Source organism: Bufo bufo, chromosome 8 (genome assembly GCF_905171765.1).
Source record: "Bufo bufo chromosome 8, aBufBuf1.1, whole genome shotgun sequence".
Lineage (NCBI taxonomy): Eukaryota > Metazoa > Chordata > Amphibia > Anura > Bufonidae > Bufo > Bufo bufo.
The window spans coordinates 13,157,321-13,173,739 of NC_053396.1; the positions used below are offsets into that span (position 1 = coordinate 13,157,321).

Genomic DNA, 16,419 nt, shown 5'->3' on the forward strand with positions numbered 1-16,419 from the left:
TACACACATATAATACACACAGATAATACACACAGATATAATACACAGATAATACACACAGATATAATACACAGATAATATACACATATAATATACACACATATAATACACACAGATATAATACACACAGATATAATACACACAGATAATATACACACAGATAATACACAGATATAATACACAGATAATACACACAGATAATACACACAGATAATATACACAGATAATACACACAGATAATACACACAGATAATATACACACAGATAATACACAGATATAATACACAGATAATACACAGATAATATACACAGATATAATACACAGATAATACACACAGATAATATACACAGATAATATACACATATAATATACACACAGATAATAATCACAGATAATATACGCACATACCCTCACATCCACTTACCTCTCATCTCTAGACTCACACAAAATGACATATATAGATGACAACACCCACACATCATATATACACATTCACTCACATGCATAAACACATATACATAAAATCCATATACATATATACATACATCCACATGTATACCTACATTCATGTTAGATTACATACGTTTAAATTTGTGTACAAGCATACAATCAATTCCATATACATACACTGACATCTACATAGCTATATACACAATGCCACATACTATGCTGTTTATACATACACCAACATCATTACAGATTATTATTATATACATATGCGCTCACATTTATATATATAGTATATGCAAACATCAACATATATACTTACATACATACGCTCACATACCCATGCACACATACTGTACTGTATATACGTACACTGTAAACATAGCTATATACATACACTCACATAGTCTATGGTGGGCAGCAGCGAACATCGGGCGGTGACAAAGACAAACCCCTAGGGCTACGCGACGGCTTTGGCCGCCACACACGTTACACACATAAATCATTGTGCATCGTAACGGAGGAAAGTGAATGGGGTAAGTTGCCTACTGGATTTCTTGCTGTCACTTTACGGTAACTTGTCGGTGGCAACAAGACCCCATTCATTTTCATTTATGGCCACGGCATCTTAGGCCTTGTGATGTGTTGTCTCATCCAACCTTGTCAAAGCTGAACTCTGCACTGCCGAGAGGAGTCAGTGAGGAGCTACGTGTATAGGATGAGCCTCGGGAGCTTCATTGGTTGGTTTTTTCTTTCTTTTAGTATACTAAAAAAGGCAATGGGTTCAGACCACAGAGTCTCTGATTTATAGCCTGCAGGCACGGTATGGCTCGGTGCATGTTCTCAGCCAGTTTCCGTAAACTTTCAGCCCAGAAAAGACTTTCGCAGGAGCAACATGCGTCTGCTGATCACCGTCCTCTCCTTGCTGGTCACCTTTTGTCCTGCCGAGGACTCGTGTCCAGGTAAGCTGGTTTGGAATTCTTCGTGGCTCATCCATCTGCCCAGGGCTTCTAATCAGAGTATAATATGGCTGGACTCTGCACTGCCCTGACTTGTCTCTGACCGCGCAGGTCCCATCTGTTGGAAGCCACCTTGTCTCTTGTAGATGGGCCCAACACTATTTTCATCCACAATGTGCATCCAGTTTTATATAGTGAGTATAGCAGTAATGCAATTCTAATTTATTTAATGTTTCCAATGGGGATAGCCTTGCGGTTCGCCCGGCAGTCGTTTCGCGGCGAATTTTGCTTGTTCGCGATTTGCCGAACATGCTCCCTATTCTTTTGCATTGTGCCGAACTTTGACCCATGACACATCCCAGGACAGCCAATTGGGACAATTCAGCACATGGACACCCCCCCACTAGTGTTGAGCGAACTTCTGTTTTAAGTTCGGCGTCTAAAGTTCGAGTTCCGGTTAGCGGAGAATCCCGATATGGATTCCGAATTCCGTTGTGGTCCGTGGTAGCGGAATCAATAATGGCCGATTTTTGATTCCGCTACCACGGACCACAACGGAATTCGGAATCCATATCGGGATTCTCCGCTAACCGGAAGCCGAACTTTAGACGCCGAACTTAAAACAGAAGTTCGCTCAACACTACCCCCCACCCTATAACAGAACCCGATCTGGCAGCCATTTTACATTTTGTTTTTTTGCCAGTGTAGGGAGAGGTTGCTGTGTGGAGCAGGGACAGACTGTAAGGAACACCAAACACTAGCTAATAGGGCCACAAAAGTCCTTTTAGGAACTGTATAGGTGTGCTATCGATAGGTGTGACATACTGAGGGGTGTGATATACTAACATAGAAAGTATATTATAGTGCATTTGTATTGTGCAGCAGTTGTGTGCGGTTCTACTGCGATATCGCAGCTACACAGAGGGACAAACGCTATTGGAACAACTATTTGCAACGGGTGTGATATACCTGTTGCCCCCAAAAAAACTGATTGAGGCCTGCGATACACCTGCTTCCACAAAATGCTGATTAAGGGGTGCGATATACCTGCTTCCACAAAATACTGATTGAGGGGTGTGATATACCTGCTTCCACAAATACTGCTCTTCTCTGGGGACTTTGGCACAGGGTCATTTTGAAAATGACAGGCAGAGGAAGAGGCAGGCAGGTGCACCAGGCCGGAGCCTAAGTGGGAAGTTGGAGAAGGCGCGTGCGATTACATCAAAGGACGCACCAGAGTTGGTTGAGTGGCTCATTCAGCCTTCCGCTTCTGCACCCTCCTCATCCTCTGTATCAGCACCCTCCTCACTCTCTGCTGTGTGCACCCCCAAAGACACCACCACCACCACCATAGCTCCTCCACTCGAGTCAGAGGAATTATTTTCCCAGACTTTACCGATGCGCAGCCATTCTTGAGGAAGAGGAGGTAGCAACGGCCGCCACCCAGCGGTCTGACGACAGTACCCAGATCAGCCCAAGGAGGGAGGTCCCCGCTGTTGCTGCCTACTCCGAGATCTCTAATGTCAGTGGTGGTGAAGGTGATGATGATGACGTGTCGATGGACGTCACGTAGGTGCACACAAGAGAGGAAGAGGAGGGGAGTTTAGAGGGAGAGACGGAGCAGCAGACAGGGAGGAGAAGCAGGCACAACTCGCAGGGCACAGGAGGCAAAAAGCAGACTGCTAATGTATCTGGAGCGAGCCATCCACCATGCACGATCACATCTTGCGCTCCCAGGACGCCGGCACATGGCTCCGCAGTGTGGGATTTTTTTTACGTGTCAGCTGCTGACAATAGTGTTGCCATCTGCAGCCTGTGCTGTCAACGCATAAGTCGCGGTAAGCCCAACACTCACCTAGGGACGACCGCCTTAAGAAGGCACCTGGCCTTCCATCACCGAGCCCCCTGTATGAAAAGCATAAAGGGCAAGGACCAGTACTGGGTGGCAACGTACTTAGACCCCCGGTACAAACATAAAATGGCGGACATGTTACCAGCATCACAGAGGGCTGTCAGAATGCAGCATTCTGCTGTTGAGGGCGCTGGCAGAGGAATTGCGAAACAGGTGCGGGTCCCAATCCTACCGCGCCTGCAAGAAGAGGGCGGTTTGAAGATGTGTTGGTCACTTCGGGAATGAGATCATTCTTGCAGCCAACCCATCGACAGCCGCCCTCTGGATCCAGCCTCAGGGAACGACAGGTGTCCGACTACATCGGGTTAACGGCTGATGTGGACGCTCTGAGAAGCGAGGAACCCCTTAACTACTGGGTGTCCAGGATTGACCTTTGGCCAGAGCTGTCACAATTTGCCATGGAACTTTTGGCTTGCCCCTCGTCGAGTGTCACGGACTATGGTGTACGCTGTGACACTGTTGCCACACTTGCAGTTGCTGTGAGAGCATGCGGTGGCAGTGTCTCGGCCTTCTGGGTGGTTGGCACACATGCTGTTGCTGGTGGTAACGTGTTTAGTATGCTTGTGTGTGCACTTCCTCTTTAAGTTGTAGCCTCCCTCTGTCTGGTGCTGTAAGGGTTAACTCCCTGGCTGGGTCTGGTCATTCGGCTTTTATCTTCTGTGGTTTCCTGGCTGGAGTCAGTTGTATAAATGTATAAAATAAATTGCGGTACCAGCGCTGGGATAAAGGAAGAATGTTGAGCGAAGGGTAATAGAAAGTACCAGGTACTTTCTATTACCCTTCGCTCAACATTTTTCCTTTATCCCAGCGCTGGTACCGCAATTTATTTTATACATTTATGCATGTTTAATTGGATCGGGGCAGCCGATATCCTTTTAGGTACTTAGCAGCGGCTCTGTATACTATTTGCTTACAGAGTTAGGAAAGTGACCCACTGACAGCGCAGGTACAACCATACTATACTTACCATTTATCTCTTCCTGCAGTCAGTTGTACTTCAGCTGTGGTTGGTGCTGGAGCTCTGCTCCAGTCCAGGGTGTTCCACCCTTGTGGTCATCAATGTCATCCCGGTGTCTCGTTCCCTTCCTGTCCCTATTTGTATGGAGTGGGTTAAGTTCAGGGTGTTTGTATGTCTAGTTTGGTGTTACATGTCTGGTGGTGTTTGGTGTCATGTTTGCTAGACATTCCCCTGTCTCATGTTTATTGCAGCTATGGGTGTCCTGGGTTCCTGTGTGGTTTGTGGTGTGTGCTGTGTCCTTTAATGTTGGTGTGGACAGCAGCACTTGTGCACGGGTTCCAGTCAGTGTGTCTGTGGCAGGTAAGTGTGTTACTGGTTTCACTTACCTGCCATCTCCTTATGCTGTATGTGTTCCCCTCTCCTTGCAGCCTGGCCTCAGATAGAGACTCCTGTTCCTCCATGACTGGGATGAACAGGTCGTCTCTTCCCTGCTCCTTGGTGAGGGATTACCAGGGCGACTTAGGGTCTCTAGGAATCCTTAGTATGAGTCGTCCTACCATCGGGGTCCGCTCATACGGCGAGGATTCAGGGAGAGGATTAGGGACGCTGTAGGAGGTGACCTGCTCCCTTATTACTCCTTTTGGCCAGGCTGATCCCCTTTTACCCTTTGACACCGCACGGCGGGGGGTTTCCCCCACTCCCCACCGTGACAGACGTTCAGCGCAGCAGGGGGGATCGTGACCGACAAGCGCACTCGCCCGGCTCACGACAGTGTGGACTAACTCACATTTCTAAAAAATGAATGAGGCATGGATCTCGGAGGAATTCAACACCTGTGACAACCACGTGTAATTTAATTTACTCATGCCAGCCCACACATATCCGCCACCACCCAGAACAAAGTATACAGCGGCATAAAAGGCCTTTTCTGTCAGGTGAATGCCTAATGTTTGGGGCCTGCACTCCTGTGGTCTAAAATAAAAAATTTCTAGGCTCCAGCAGGGCATAATTTTGAGTTTCCCTTTAAGACGCATAAAAATGGCCCCTGATTAAAATACATATTTTTTGTGGAAATTTTTGCCATTGATCCCCCTTTGGTATGTCACTGTCCATGTTGTGGGACTATTTGTGCACTTCTAGTAAGTATTTGGTGGCTGCAAATATGACCTGAAGGTTTTTCAGGTTCGCCTGCCATTTAAGTGAATGGGGTTCCGCGAACACGAAACGTGCCAGTCGTTGTTCGTCCATCACTAGTTTCCAATATCTGCATGTGCATGGCAGTGTGTTGCTACTTTTAGTCCTTGGTTGCCTATCTATAGTTATCCATTCAGGACCATAGGAAAGCTTTTTGTGAACCCGGCAGGAGTTGTACTGCAGGTATATTATATAGAGAATGTTGGCCACGTCGTGGTGCATGATGATGGTACAAATGTGTCACCCAGCAGAAGTGAAGGTCGTTGGAGTGGGAGATTCGGACAGACTGGCCATCCTCAGAGGCTGCCCCGGCGTTCCTGGATCTCCTGGTGCAAAAGGATATAATGGAGCGGCAGGAGAGAAAGGTGAATATAGATGATAGGAAATTTATTCCTTCCACATTCCTTTGACCACCTGTCCTGTTTTCTTCTCCATTTACTGCTAAAGTTAAAATCCTGACCTTGGACTGTTTACCGGATTGCGCTTACTCTGGCTGTCCTGACCTTGGCCTGATCCCTGATCATGTTTTTGCCTCATCCTGCTGTGATGGCTCTTGATCCCCGTAGGTCAGTCATCACCTGAACAGAGACTACTCTGAGAGGTGGCCGCCTGGTGATTCCCCTGCAGGGAAGTCCAGATCCCTGTACAGGGGTTAAAGGTTGCCCTTAGGAGTAACCCCAAGCCAAATCTTTTCTTGTAAGATAGCAGATCCCCATCGATTTTTAATGCACTATATGCAGATTCATTTTATGATATTTTTTTTTAGAGACTGATGATCCATTTTTCTGACAGAGCTCCAAACACAGAGCCATACAATAAAACTTTGCCTGCCTGCCGCCACCAGTAGGTGGAGCTCACTGTATACTATTCTATTGTTGAGTTCAATGTATAAGTTGCATGTAGTGAGTGAGCTCCCCCTAGTGGAGACTGCAGGAAGACGACAGAATTGTATCTTTTAAAGGGGTTATCCAACACTAAAAGAGTGGTCAAGACCTGCCCGACCCAGGGTGGGGGTGATGCTCACCTGATCCCCGCCGCTGGATCTGGTCTGTTGGGCTCCCGAGCTGACAGTTCCGCTCCCACGTGGACAAGATCTGTTGACGGGGGGGGCGCACAAGACCGGTGCAGCCAATCACTGATCCGGCCCGGGAGCCCAACAGACTGGATCCAGTGGGGGGATCAGGTGAGCATCACCCCCACCCTGGGTCGGGCAGGACTGGGCCTCTCTTTTAGTGTTGCATCACTGCTTTAACTCTTTGCCTATGCAGCGGATTTGGAGCTCTGTGAAGATTTATTAGGAAATTTATTGGGAATTTTGGGCTTATACAGATAAAAAAAAAAGAACTCTCGTGTCCAATCAATAAAGGTTTAACTTCCACCATTAGCACCAAAGGCAGTACATGGAGTCTGGCACTTGTGGATATTTTATGTTTGTCTCCTTAGGGCAGAAAGGATCTACAGGAGAAGTTGGAAAGATTGGTCCACAAGGACAAAAAGGTTAGTGTCACTGATTACTTAAAGGGGAAGTCCAGATTAAGCCAAATAAATGGCGATACGTAAAACGGGTAGGTTTATCGTACCCTCCAAATAAGTTAAGTGGAACCTGTGGCTTTGCAAGAGAGCAAGCTCCATAGAAAAAAATGGACAGTAATCGATTTTCCTTTTAGACTGGAGATTGAAAACCTGGAAAATCCCTTTAAGATCTGTATAACTTCATTGGGAGAGGGGAATGTCAAATCAAGCTGTAATTGATTTACTGGACTAATGCTATTTATTTGATATTTCTATAGGAGAGAAAGGAGAATCCGGAAAGCCGGAGTCAGGACTGTACGGTGAGCGGAAACTGAGAAATGTATAGAGTCCATCAGCAGAATAGTGAGTGCAGCTCTGGAGTATAATACTGGATGTTACTCGGGATCAGTACAGGATAAGTAATGTATGTACACAGTGACTGCACCAGCAGAAGAGTGAGTGCAGCTCTGGAGTATAATACAGGATGTAACTGAGGATCAGTACAGGATAAGTAATGTATGTACACAGTGACTGCACCAGCAGAATAGTGAGTGCAGCTCTGGAGTATAATACAGGATGTAACTCAGGATCAGTACAGGATAAGTAATGTATGTACACAGTGACTCCACCAGCAGAATAGTGAGTGCAGCTCTGGAGTATAATACAGGATGTAACTCAGGATCAGTACAGGATAAGTAATGTATGTACACAGTGACTGCACCAGCAGAAGAGTGAGTGCAGCTCTGAAGTATAATACAGGATGTAACTCAGGATCAGTACAGGATAAGTAATGTATGTACACAGTGATTCCACCAGCAGAATAGTGAGTGCAGCTCTGGAGTATAATACAGGATGTAACTCAGGATCAGTACAGGATAAGTAATGTATGTACACAGTGACTCCACGAGCAGAATAGTGAGTGCAGCTCTGGGGTATAATACAGGATGTAACTGAGGATCAGTACAGGATATGTAATGTATGTACACAGTGACTGCACCAGCAGAAGAGTGAGTGCAGCTCTGAAGTATAATACAGGATGTAACTCAGGATCAGTACAGGATAAGTAATGTATGTACACAGTGACTCCACGAGCAGAATAGTGAGTGCAGCTCTGGGGTATAATACAGGATGTAACTGAGGATCAGTACAGGATATGTAATGTATGTACACAGTGAGTGCACCAGCAGAATAGTGAGTGCAGCTCTGGAGTATGATACAGGATGTAACTCAGGATCAGTACAGGATAAGTAGTGCAATGTATGTACACAGTGACTGCACCAGCAGAATAGTGAGTGCAGCTCTGGAGTATAATACAGGATGTAACTCAGGATCAGTACAGGATAAGTAATGTATGTACACAGTGACTGCACCAGCAGAAGAGTGAGTGCAGCTCTGGAGTATAATACAGGATGTAACTCAGGATCAGCACAGGATAAGTAATGTATGTACACAGTGACTCCACGAGCAGAATAGTGAGTGCAGCTCTGGGGTATAATACAGGATGTAACTGAGGATCAGTACAGGATATGTAATGTATGTACACAGTGACTGCACCAGCAGAATAGTGAGTGCAGCTCTGGAGTATGATACAGGATGTAACTCAGGATCAGTACAGGATAAGTAATGCAATGTATGTACACAGTGACTGCACCAGCAGAATAGTGAGTGCAGCTCTGGAGTATAATACAGGATGTAACTCAGGATCAGTACAGGATAAGTAGTGCAATGTATGTACACAGTGACTGCACCAGCAGAATAGTGAATGCAGCTCTGGAGTATAATACAGGATGTAACTCAGGATCAGTACAGGATAAGTAATGTATGTACACAGTGAGTGCACCAGCAGAATAGTGAGTGCAGCTCTGGGGTATAATACAGGATGTAACTGAGGATCAGTACAGGATAAGTAATGTAATGTATGTACAGTGACTGCACCAGCAGAATAGTGAGTGCAGCTCTGGAGTATAATACAGGATGTAACTCAGGATCAGTACAGGATAAGTAATGTATGTACACAGTGACTGCACCAGCAGAATAGTGAGTGCAGCTCTGGAGTATAATACAGGATGTAACTCTGGATCAGTACAGGATAAGTAATGTAATGTATGTACACAGTGACTGCACCAGCAGAATAGGGAGTGCAGCTCTGGAGTATAATACAGGATGTAACTCAGGATCAGTACAGGATAAGTAATGTATGTACACAGTGACTCCACCAGCAGAATAGTGAGTACAGCTCTGGAGTAAATACAGGATGTAACTCAGGATCAGTACAGGATAAGTAATGTATGTACACAGTGACTGCACCAGCAGAATAGTGAGTGCAGCTCTGGAGTATAATACAGGATGTAACTCTGGATCAGTACAGGATAAGTAATGTAATGTATGTACACAGTGACTGCACCAGCAGAATAGGGAGTGCAGCTCTGGAGTATAATACAGGATGTAACTCAGGATCAGTACAGGATAAGTAATGTATGTACACAGTGACTCCACCAGCAGAATAGTGAGTACAGCTCTGGAGTAAATACAGGATGTAACTCAGGATCAGTACAGGATAAGTAATGTATGTACACAGTGACTGCACCAGCAGAATAGTGAGTGCAGCTCTGGAGTATAATACAGGATGTAACTCTGGATCAGTACAGGATAAGTAATGTAATGTACGTACACAGTGACTGCACCAGCAGAATAGGGAGTGCAGCTCTGGAGTATAATACAGGATGTAACTCAGGATCAGTACAGGATAAGTAATGTATGTACACAGTGACTCCACCAGCAGAATAGTGAGTACAGCTCTGGAGTAAATACAGGATGTAACTCAGGATCAGTACAGGATAAGTAATGTATGTACACAGTGACTGCACCAGCAGAATAGTGAGTGCAGCTCTGGAGTATAATACAGGATGTAACTCTGGATCAGTACAGGATAAGTAATGTGCTTACATTTACATGCATCTTTGTAACCTGTACAGAAAGTCACATATAAATGACCAGCTACTACATACCTATTACCTATATTTCTTCTTTCTCAGCTGCCAGGAGCTGTAAGGAGCTGCTGGATCATGGAGAAGTGCTCAGTGACTGGTACACAATATACCCAGATGGCAGCGCCCCCCTGAGGGTGTTATGTGATATGCACACAGATGGAGGGGGCTGGATTGTAAGTGTCCTGACTGTAAAACAGACCTGCAATTAACCCACTGAGAACCTTCTGTAATCAGTCAGAGAATTACACAACTAGCAATTCCCCAATATATAATGGGCAGTGAAATAAGATGAAACTGAAATACCCTGCACCACTGCTGTTAAAGGGGTTGTGCAGTGCCATAATATTGATGACCTACCGACTCCCGGCATGCCCGCCGATCAGCTGTTTGAAGAGGTTGCAGCACTTGTCTTGATGCCGCATCCCCTTCTCTGTATGCATGCCGCCTAGATCGCAGCAGCGGTGCAACTACAAGGAACTGGACGAGCAGATGCAATCAGCGGGGGTTGCCAAGAGCAAGACCCCTGCCAGGCTTGGCCATCAGTATCATCACAGTCCACAGCCCCTTTAAGAAGACTGAGTGCAGTTAGATCTAAATAATAAAGAGCCCGCAGCGCTGTGGCGCCATTAAACAGCTGAATGGTGGAGGTGCTGAAGATCTGATATTGATAACCTGTCCAGAGACTAGTACATCTGTATACTGGTTCTGAATTTCATGCTTCTCTACTTCATCTGTGCATAGGTGAAAAAACTGCTATTTCAGACAGCCGCCACTAGGGGGAGACATTATAATAGCTTCCATTCCCCTGCATAAACTCCTATGCACAGAGCTCCCCCTAGTGGTGGCTGCAGGCAGACAGCTTTGTAATATCTGAAGTGGAGCTGTAGAATTTATTATTTCAGTTATCTGCACCATATATTTGATTTTAGACACAGAAGTTGAATAAAGTGGGCGAGGCCGAGGGTGACTTTTTATTATAATTTTTTTAAATTAAAATTTCTTCTGCTAAATAAAAAAAAAATTGTAAATTCATCAGAAACCTGGGGCACTGTGCTGTGCATTCCGCATTGCCTGGGAGTGATTGACGCACGTGGGAAATTGGTAATGGGCCCCATGCTTAGGTTTTGCTATGGGGCCCTATGAGATCGGTGCACGCTATTGACGCATCTCCTGCTGGGTCTGCCATTTTACTGTCAGGTTTTCCAAAGACGCTTGGATGGTTCAGTGGATTTCTTCCGGGACTGGAATTCTTATAAGGAAGGTTTTGGAAGCCGCCTGGCTGATTTCTGGTTGGGAAATGAGAATATTCACAAGTTAACGTCTTCGGGTAAGGAGTCTGGGTATGATCTGTATTAGCATACAGGCACATTACGGCGCGGAGTTGTCTTCTCTTTTAACCTCCTGTTCTGACTCATACCTGCACCGATACACTGTAACAAACCCTTAGCTGTGCTAAATTGGCATTAGAACAGGGATCATTTTCAACCGCTGGATGTAAATGAGAATGTTCCCATTCACTGACAGCAAGCTGCTTGCTCATTTCATACGTTCGCACACACACTTCTGCCTGTGTAATACGAAGACGATGAATCAGAGTCGCTGAGCGCGATGAAGACGAGCAGGACTAATGTGTCCTCCTCTTCTCCGCAGATACGTGGGAGCTACGCATCGATCTAGAAGACTTCGACCGCGCACAATATTTTGCCAAATACTCCTCATTTCAGATCCTCGGAGAAGAAGAGAAATACAAATTATTGCTTGGAGGCTTCAAAAATGGAAATGCAGGTGAGCGACAAGCAAGTCCGGTGATACGGAGATATCCCTCCTCATATAGTACACAGTGTATACGCCGCGCTATATGGCCAGGAATCCTGTGTATGCTGTAGTCACCTGTGATACTGGAGTATCTAAGCCTATCACTTGTGATACTGTCTGCCGAGCTCTGTAGCTAAACCTACAATGTTTGATACTTGCTAAGTTCAGTATTAGTGTTTTTTTACAGCCATTCAGGGAAATTTCGATTCGCTGTGAAGCCGAATTTCCCTGGTGCTTCGTAATAGCAAATCGATTTTCCCTGAAATATAAAAAAAAAATCATACTTACCTCATTCGTTTGCGGCTGAAGAGCCGGCGCTGCCATCTTGATTGAAGATCTCGCATGAAACCCCGTGCGCGGTGGCGTACGACGTGATGACGCCATCATGGGCAGCGCGAGATTACGCGCTAGATCTTCAATCAAGATGGTGGCGGACGGCTCTTCATGATCAAATGGATGAGGTAAGTATGATTTTTTTTTTTTTTTCCTTTTTTTATTTTTTATGTCAGATGACGCGATCAGCTGCGAACGCGGCATCTAAGGGGTACAATGATGGGGGGGGGGGGGCACAATCCCTGTCATTGCACCCACTACTTACAAAGAAATGCGCTTCGTGACGAAGTAATCACAAAGCTAATTACTATTTTTTTTGCGAAGCAGCCGAATCTAATTTTTCATCACGATTCAGTATCTAAGGGCATCAATGTGCGATACTCTCTGCTAAGCTGTGTATCTAAGCCTATCATGTCTAATTCTGTCTCTGTTGAGATGGTGTATCAAAGCCTATCCCATGTGATGTGTCTGCTGGCCTCCTGTATCCAAACGTATCTTTTGTGATGCTCTCTGTGAGCTGCTGTATCTAAGCTTATCATACATGATACTGTATGCTGAGCTGCCTAATCTAAGCTTCTCAAGTGTGATACTGTCTACTGAGCTGCTGTATCCAAGCTCATCCTATGTCATACTGTCGTCTGAGTTCATTAATCTAAGTTTTTCAAGAGTGTTAGGTCTACTGAGCGCTGCATCTAAATGTATCATATGTGATACTGTCTACTGAGCGCTGTATCTAAATGTATCATGTGTGATACTGTCTACTGAGCGCTGTATCTAAATGTATCATATGTGATACTGTCTACTGAGCGCTGTATCTAAATGTATCATATGTGATACTGTCTACTGAGCGCTGTATCTAAATGTATCATATGTGATACTCTACTGAGCGCTGTATCTAAATGTATCATGTGTGATACTGTCCACTGAGCGCTGCATCTAAATGTATCATATGTGATACTGTCAACTGAGCGCTGTATCTAAATGTATCATGTGTGATACTGTCTACTGAGCGCTGCATCTAAATGTATCATGTGTGATACTGTCTACTGAGCGCTGTATCTAAATGTATCATGTGTGATACTGTCTACTGAGCGCTGCATCTAAATGTATCATATGTGATACTCTACTGAGCGCTGTATCTAAATGTATCATGTGTGATACTGTCTACTCAGCGCTGTATCTAAATGTATCATGTGTGATACTGTCTACTGAGCGCTGCATCTAAATGTATCATATGTGATACTGTCTACTGAGCGCTGTATCTAAATGTATCATATGTGATACTCTACTGAGCGCTGTATCTAAATGTATCATGTGTGATACTGTCTACTCAGCGCTGTATCTAAATGTATCATGTGTGATACTGTCTACTGAGCGCTGCATCTAAATGTATCATGTGTGATACTGTCTACTGAGCGCTGTATCTAAATGTATCATGTGTGATACTGTCTACTGAGCGCTGTATCTAAATGTATCATGTGTGATACTGTCCACTGAGCGCTGCATCTAAATGTATCATGTGTGATACTGTCTACTGAGCGCTGTATCTAAATGTATCATGTGTGATACTGTCTACTGAGCGCTGCATCTAAATGTATCATATGTGATACTGTCAACTGAGCGCTGTATCTAAATGTATCATGTGTGATACTGTCTACTGAGCGCTGTATCTAAATGTATCATGTGTGATACTGTCTACTGAGCGCTGTATCTAAATGTATCATGTGTGATACTGTCTACTGAGCGCTGTATCTAAATGTATCATGTGTGATACTGTCTACTGAGCGCTGTATCTAAATGTATCATGTGTGATACTGTCTACTGAGCGCTGCATCTAAATGTATCATGTGTGATACTGTCTACTGAGCGCTGTATCTAAATGTATCATGTGTGATACTGTCTACTGAGCGCTGCATCTAAATGTATCATATGTGATACTGTCAACTGAGCGCTGTATCTAAATGTATCATGTGTGATACTGTCTACTGAGCGCTGTATCTAAATGTATCATGTGTGATACTGTCTACTGAGCGCTGTATCTAAATGTATCATGTGTGATACTGTCTACTGAGCGCTGTATCTAAATGTATCATGTGTGATACTGTCTACTGAGCGCTGTATCTAAATGTATCATGTGTGATACTGTCTACTGAGCGCTGTATCTAAATGTATCATGTGTGATACTGTCTACTGAGCGCTGTATCTAAATGTATCATGTGTGATACTGTCTACTGAGCGCTGCATCTAAATGTATCATGTGTGATACTGTCTACTGAGCGCTGCATCTAAATGTATCATATGTGATACTGTCAACTGAGCGCTGTATCTAAATGTATCATGTGTGATACTGTCTACTGAGCGCTGTATCTAAATGTATCATGTGTGATACTGTCTACTGAGCGCTGTATCTAAATGTATCATGTGTGATACTGTCTACTGAGCGCTGTATCTAAATGTATCATGTGTGATACTGTCTACTGAGCGCTGTATCTAAATGTATCATGTGTGATACTGTCTACTGAGCGCTGTATCTAAATGTATCATGTGTGATACTGTCTACTGAGCGCTGTATCTAAACCTATTGTATTTGATTCTGTCAGTTGAGCAGCTGTATCTAAGCTTATTATGTGAGATACCGGCTTATCTAGACTTAGGCCTCTTGCACACGAACGTTTTTTTTCTGTTTCTTTTTTTTGCGTTCCGTATTCGGAACCATTCATTTCAATGTATCTGCAAAAAAAAACGGAAGGTACTCCGTTTACGTATTTCCGTTCCGTTCAAAGATAGAACATGGCCTATTATTGTCCGCATAACGGACAAGGATAGGACTGTTCTATCAGGGGCCAGCTGTTCCGTTCCGCAAAAAACGGAATGCACACGAACGTCGTCCGTTTTTTTGCGGACAGCAAAATACTGAAAAAGCCATACGGTCGTGTGCAAGAGGCCTTACCATATGTGATACTGTCTGCTGAGCGGCTGTATCTAAGCTTATTATGTGGGATCCTGTGTAATGAGCTGCTGTATCTAAGCCTATCACATGTGATACACACAACTACATCCCTCATCATGCAATGCTGTATACTTTCTGTATTAGGTGACTCCATGTCCTACCATAACCTGATGGGGTTCTCCACGAAGGACGAGGACAATGACCTGAACAAAGGCGACTGCGCGAGAACCTGCTCCTCCGGCTGGTGGTATAAGTCCTGCTATCACGCCAACCTGAACGGCCTGTACCTGGCAGGGGAGCACGGCAGCGGCAAGATGGCCTTACACTGGTACACGGGCAAAGGACTCTCCTATTCCTACAAGAGATCTGAGATGAAGATACGGCCTGAGGTAAAGAAGTAAACCAGGCCCGACACCTGCCATCCACCCAGCCGGGCACAGCGCTGGTTGTCAGGAGTCCACAAGATTAGGAAAATCATAGATTCTAGTTTTTCTCACCAAATATCTCCTTGTTTTAATAAATATCCGGAAACAATGACTTTATATCTGTGTCCTTATTGTATACATGTGTATACAGTTATATTGGTCAGCCATAACATTAAAACCTAATATTGCGCAGTTCACCCTCCTGCCGCCAAATCAGCTCTGACCGGTTAAAGCATGGACTCCTTTAAGACCTCTGAAGGTGTCCTACGGTCCCTTTCATACGAGCGAGTTTTCCGCGTGGGTACGATGCGTGAACGCATAGCATCCGGACTGAATCCTGACCCATTCATTTCAATGGGTCTGTGCACCCGAGCGTTTTTTTTTTTTTCACGCATCAGTTCTGGGTTGCGTGAGAATCGCAGCGTGTTCTATAGGCTACATTCACACGAACGTGGTGTCTTGCGGATCCACAAAACACGGATACCGGCACATGTGCGTTCCGCAATTTGCAGACCGCACATGGACGCCGCTATAATAGAAGATGCCTATTCTTGTCCACAATTTTATCTTTTTTGCGGGGGCCCGTGACACGGAACTACGGATGCAGAGAGCACACGGTGTGCTGTCCGCATCTTTTGCGGCCCAATAGAAATGAATGGGTCCGCACCCGTTCCACAAAATTGCGGACCGGATGCGGACTCATTCATACGGTCGTGTGAATGTAGCCATATTCTGCGTTTTTCAAGCAGCCCTGGCCCCATAGAAGTGAATGGGGCTTCTGTGAAAAATGCATTGCATCCGGATGTAGTCTGGGTGCAATATGTTTTTCACTGATGCAATGTGGAGGCTGCAGCGCTCACACCAGCACCACGGCCCCTTCAATCCTCTGACCGGCAGGGTGTCACCAATCAGTTCCTATGTGG

The 16,419-nt window shown here is 45.0% G+C and overlaps 1 protein-coding gene across 2 annotated transcripts; it reads left to right on the top strand.

Moving 5' to 3' along the window:
• Positions 1-1,276: 1,276 nt before the first annotated feature.
• On the top strand, positions 1,277-15,595 carry LOC120977215 (ficolin-2-like). 2 transcript variants are annotated; one of them, XM_040405043.1, is made up of 8 exons: positions 1,277-1,410; positions 5,720-5,836; positions 6,915-6,968; positions 7,262-7,303; positions 10,019-10,146; positions 11,171-11,300; positions 11,624-11,758; positions 15,216-15,595. In XM_040405043.1, exons 1-8 carry the CDS (start codon positions 1,344-1,346, stop codon positions 15,470-15,472), a joined length of 930 nt encoding a protein of 309 aa, XP_040260977.1. In that variant the 5' UTR covers positions 1,277-1,343; the 3' UTR covers positions 15,473-15,595. The 2 variants fall into 2 exon arrangements, with proteins under 2 accessions (XP_040260977.1, XP_040260978.1); XM_040405044.1 differs by having other exon boundaries at positions 1,285-1,410; positions 5,723-5,836.
• Positions 15,596-16,419: the final 824 nt, after the last annotated feature.

Coding starts and splice junctions, on each gene's coding strand:
- LOC120977215 (XM_040405043.1), top strand. CDS start 1,344: ATGCGTCTGCTGATCACCGTCCTCTCCTTGCTGGTCACCTTTTGTCCT. Junction 6,969..7,261: donor TGGTCCACAAGGACAAAAAG/GTTAGTGTCACT, acceptor ATATTTCTATAG/GAGAGAAAGGAGAATCCGGA. Junction 11,759..15,215: donor CTTCAAAAATGGAAATGCAG/GTGAGCGACAAG, acceptor TTTCTGTATTAG/GTGACTCCATGTCCTACCAT.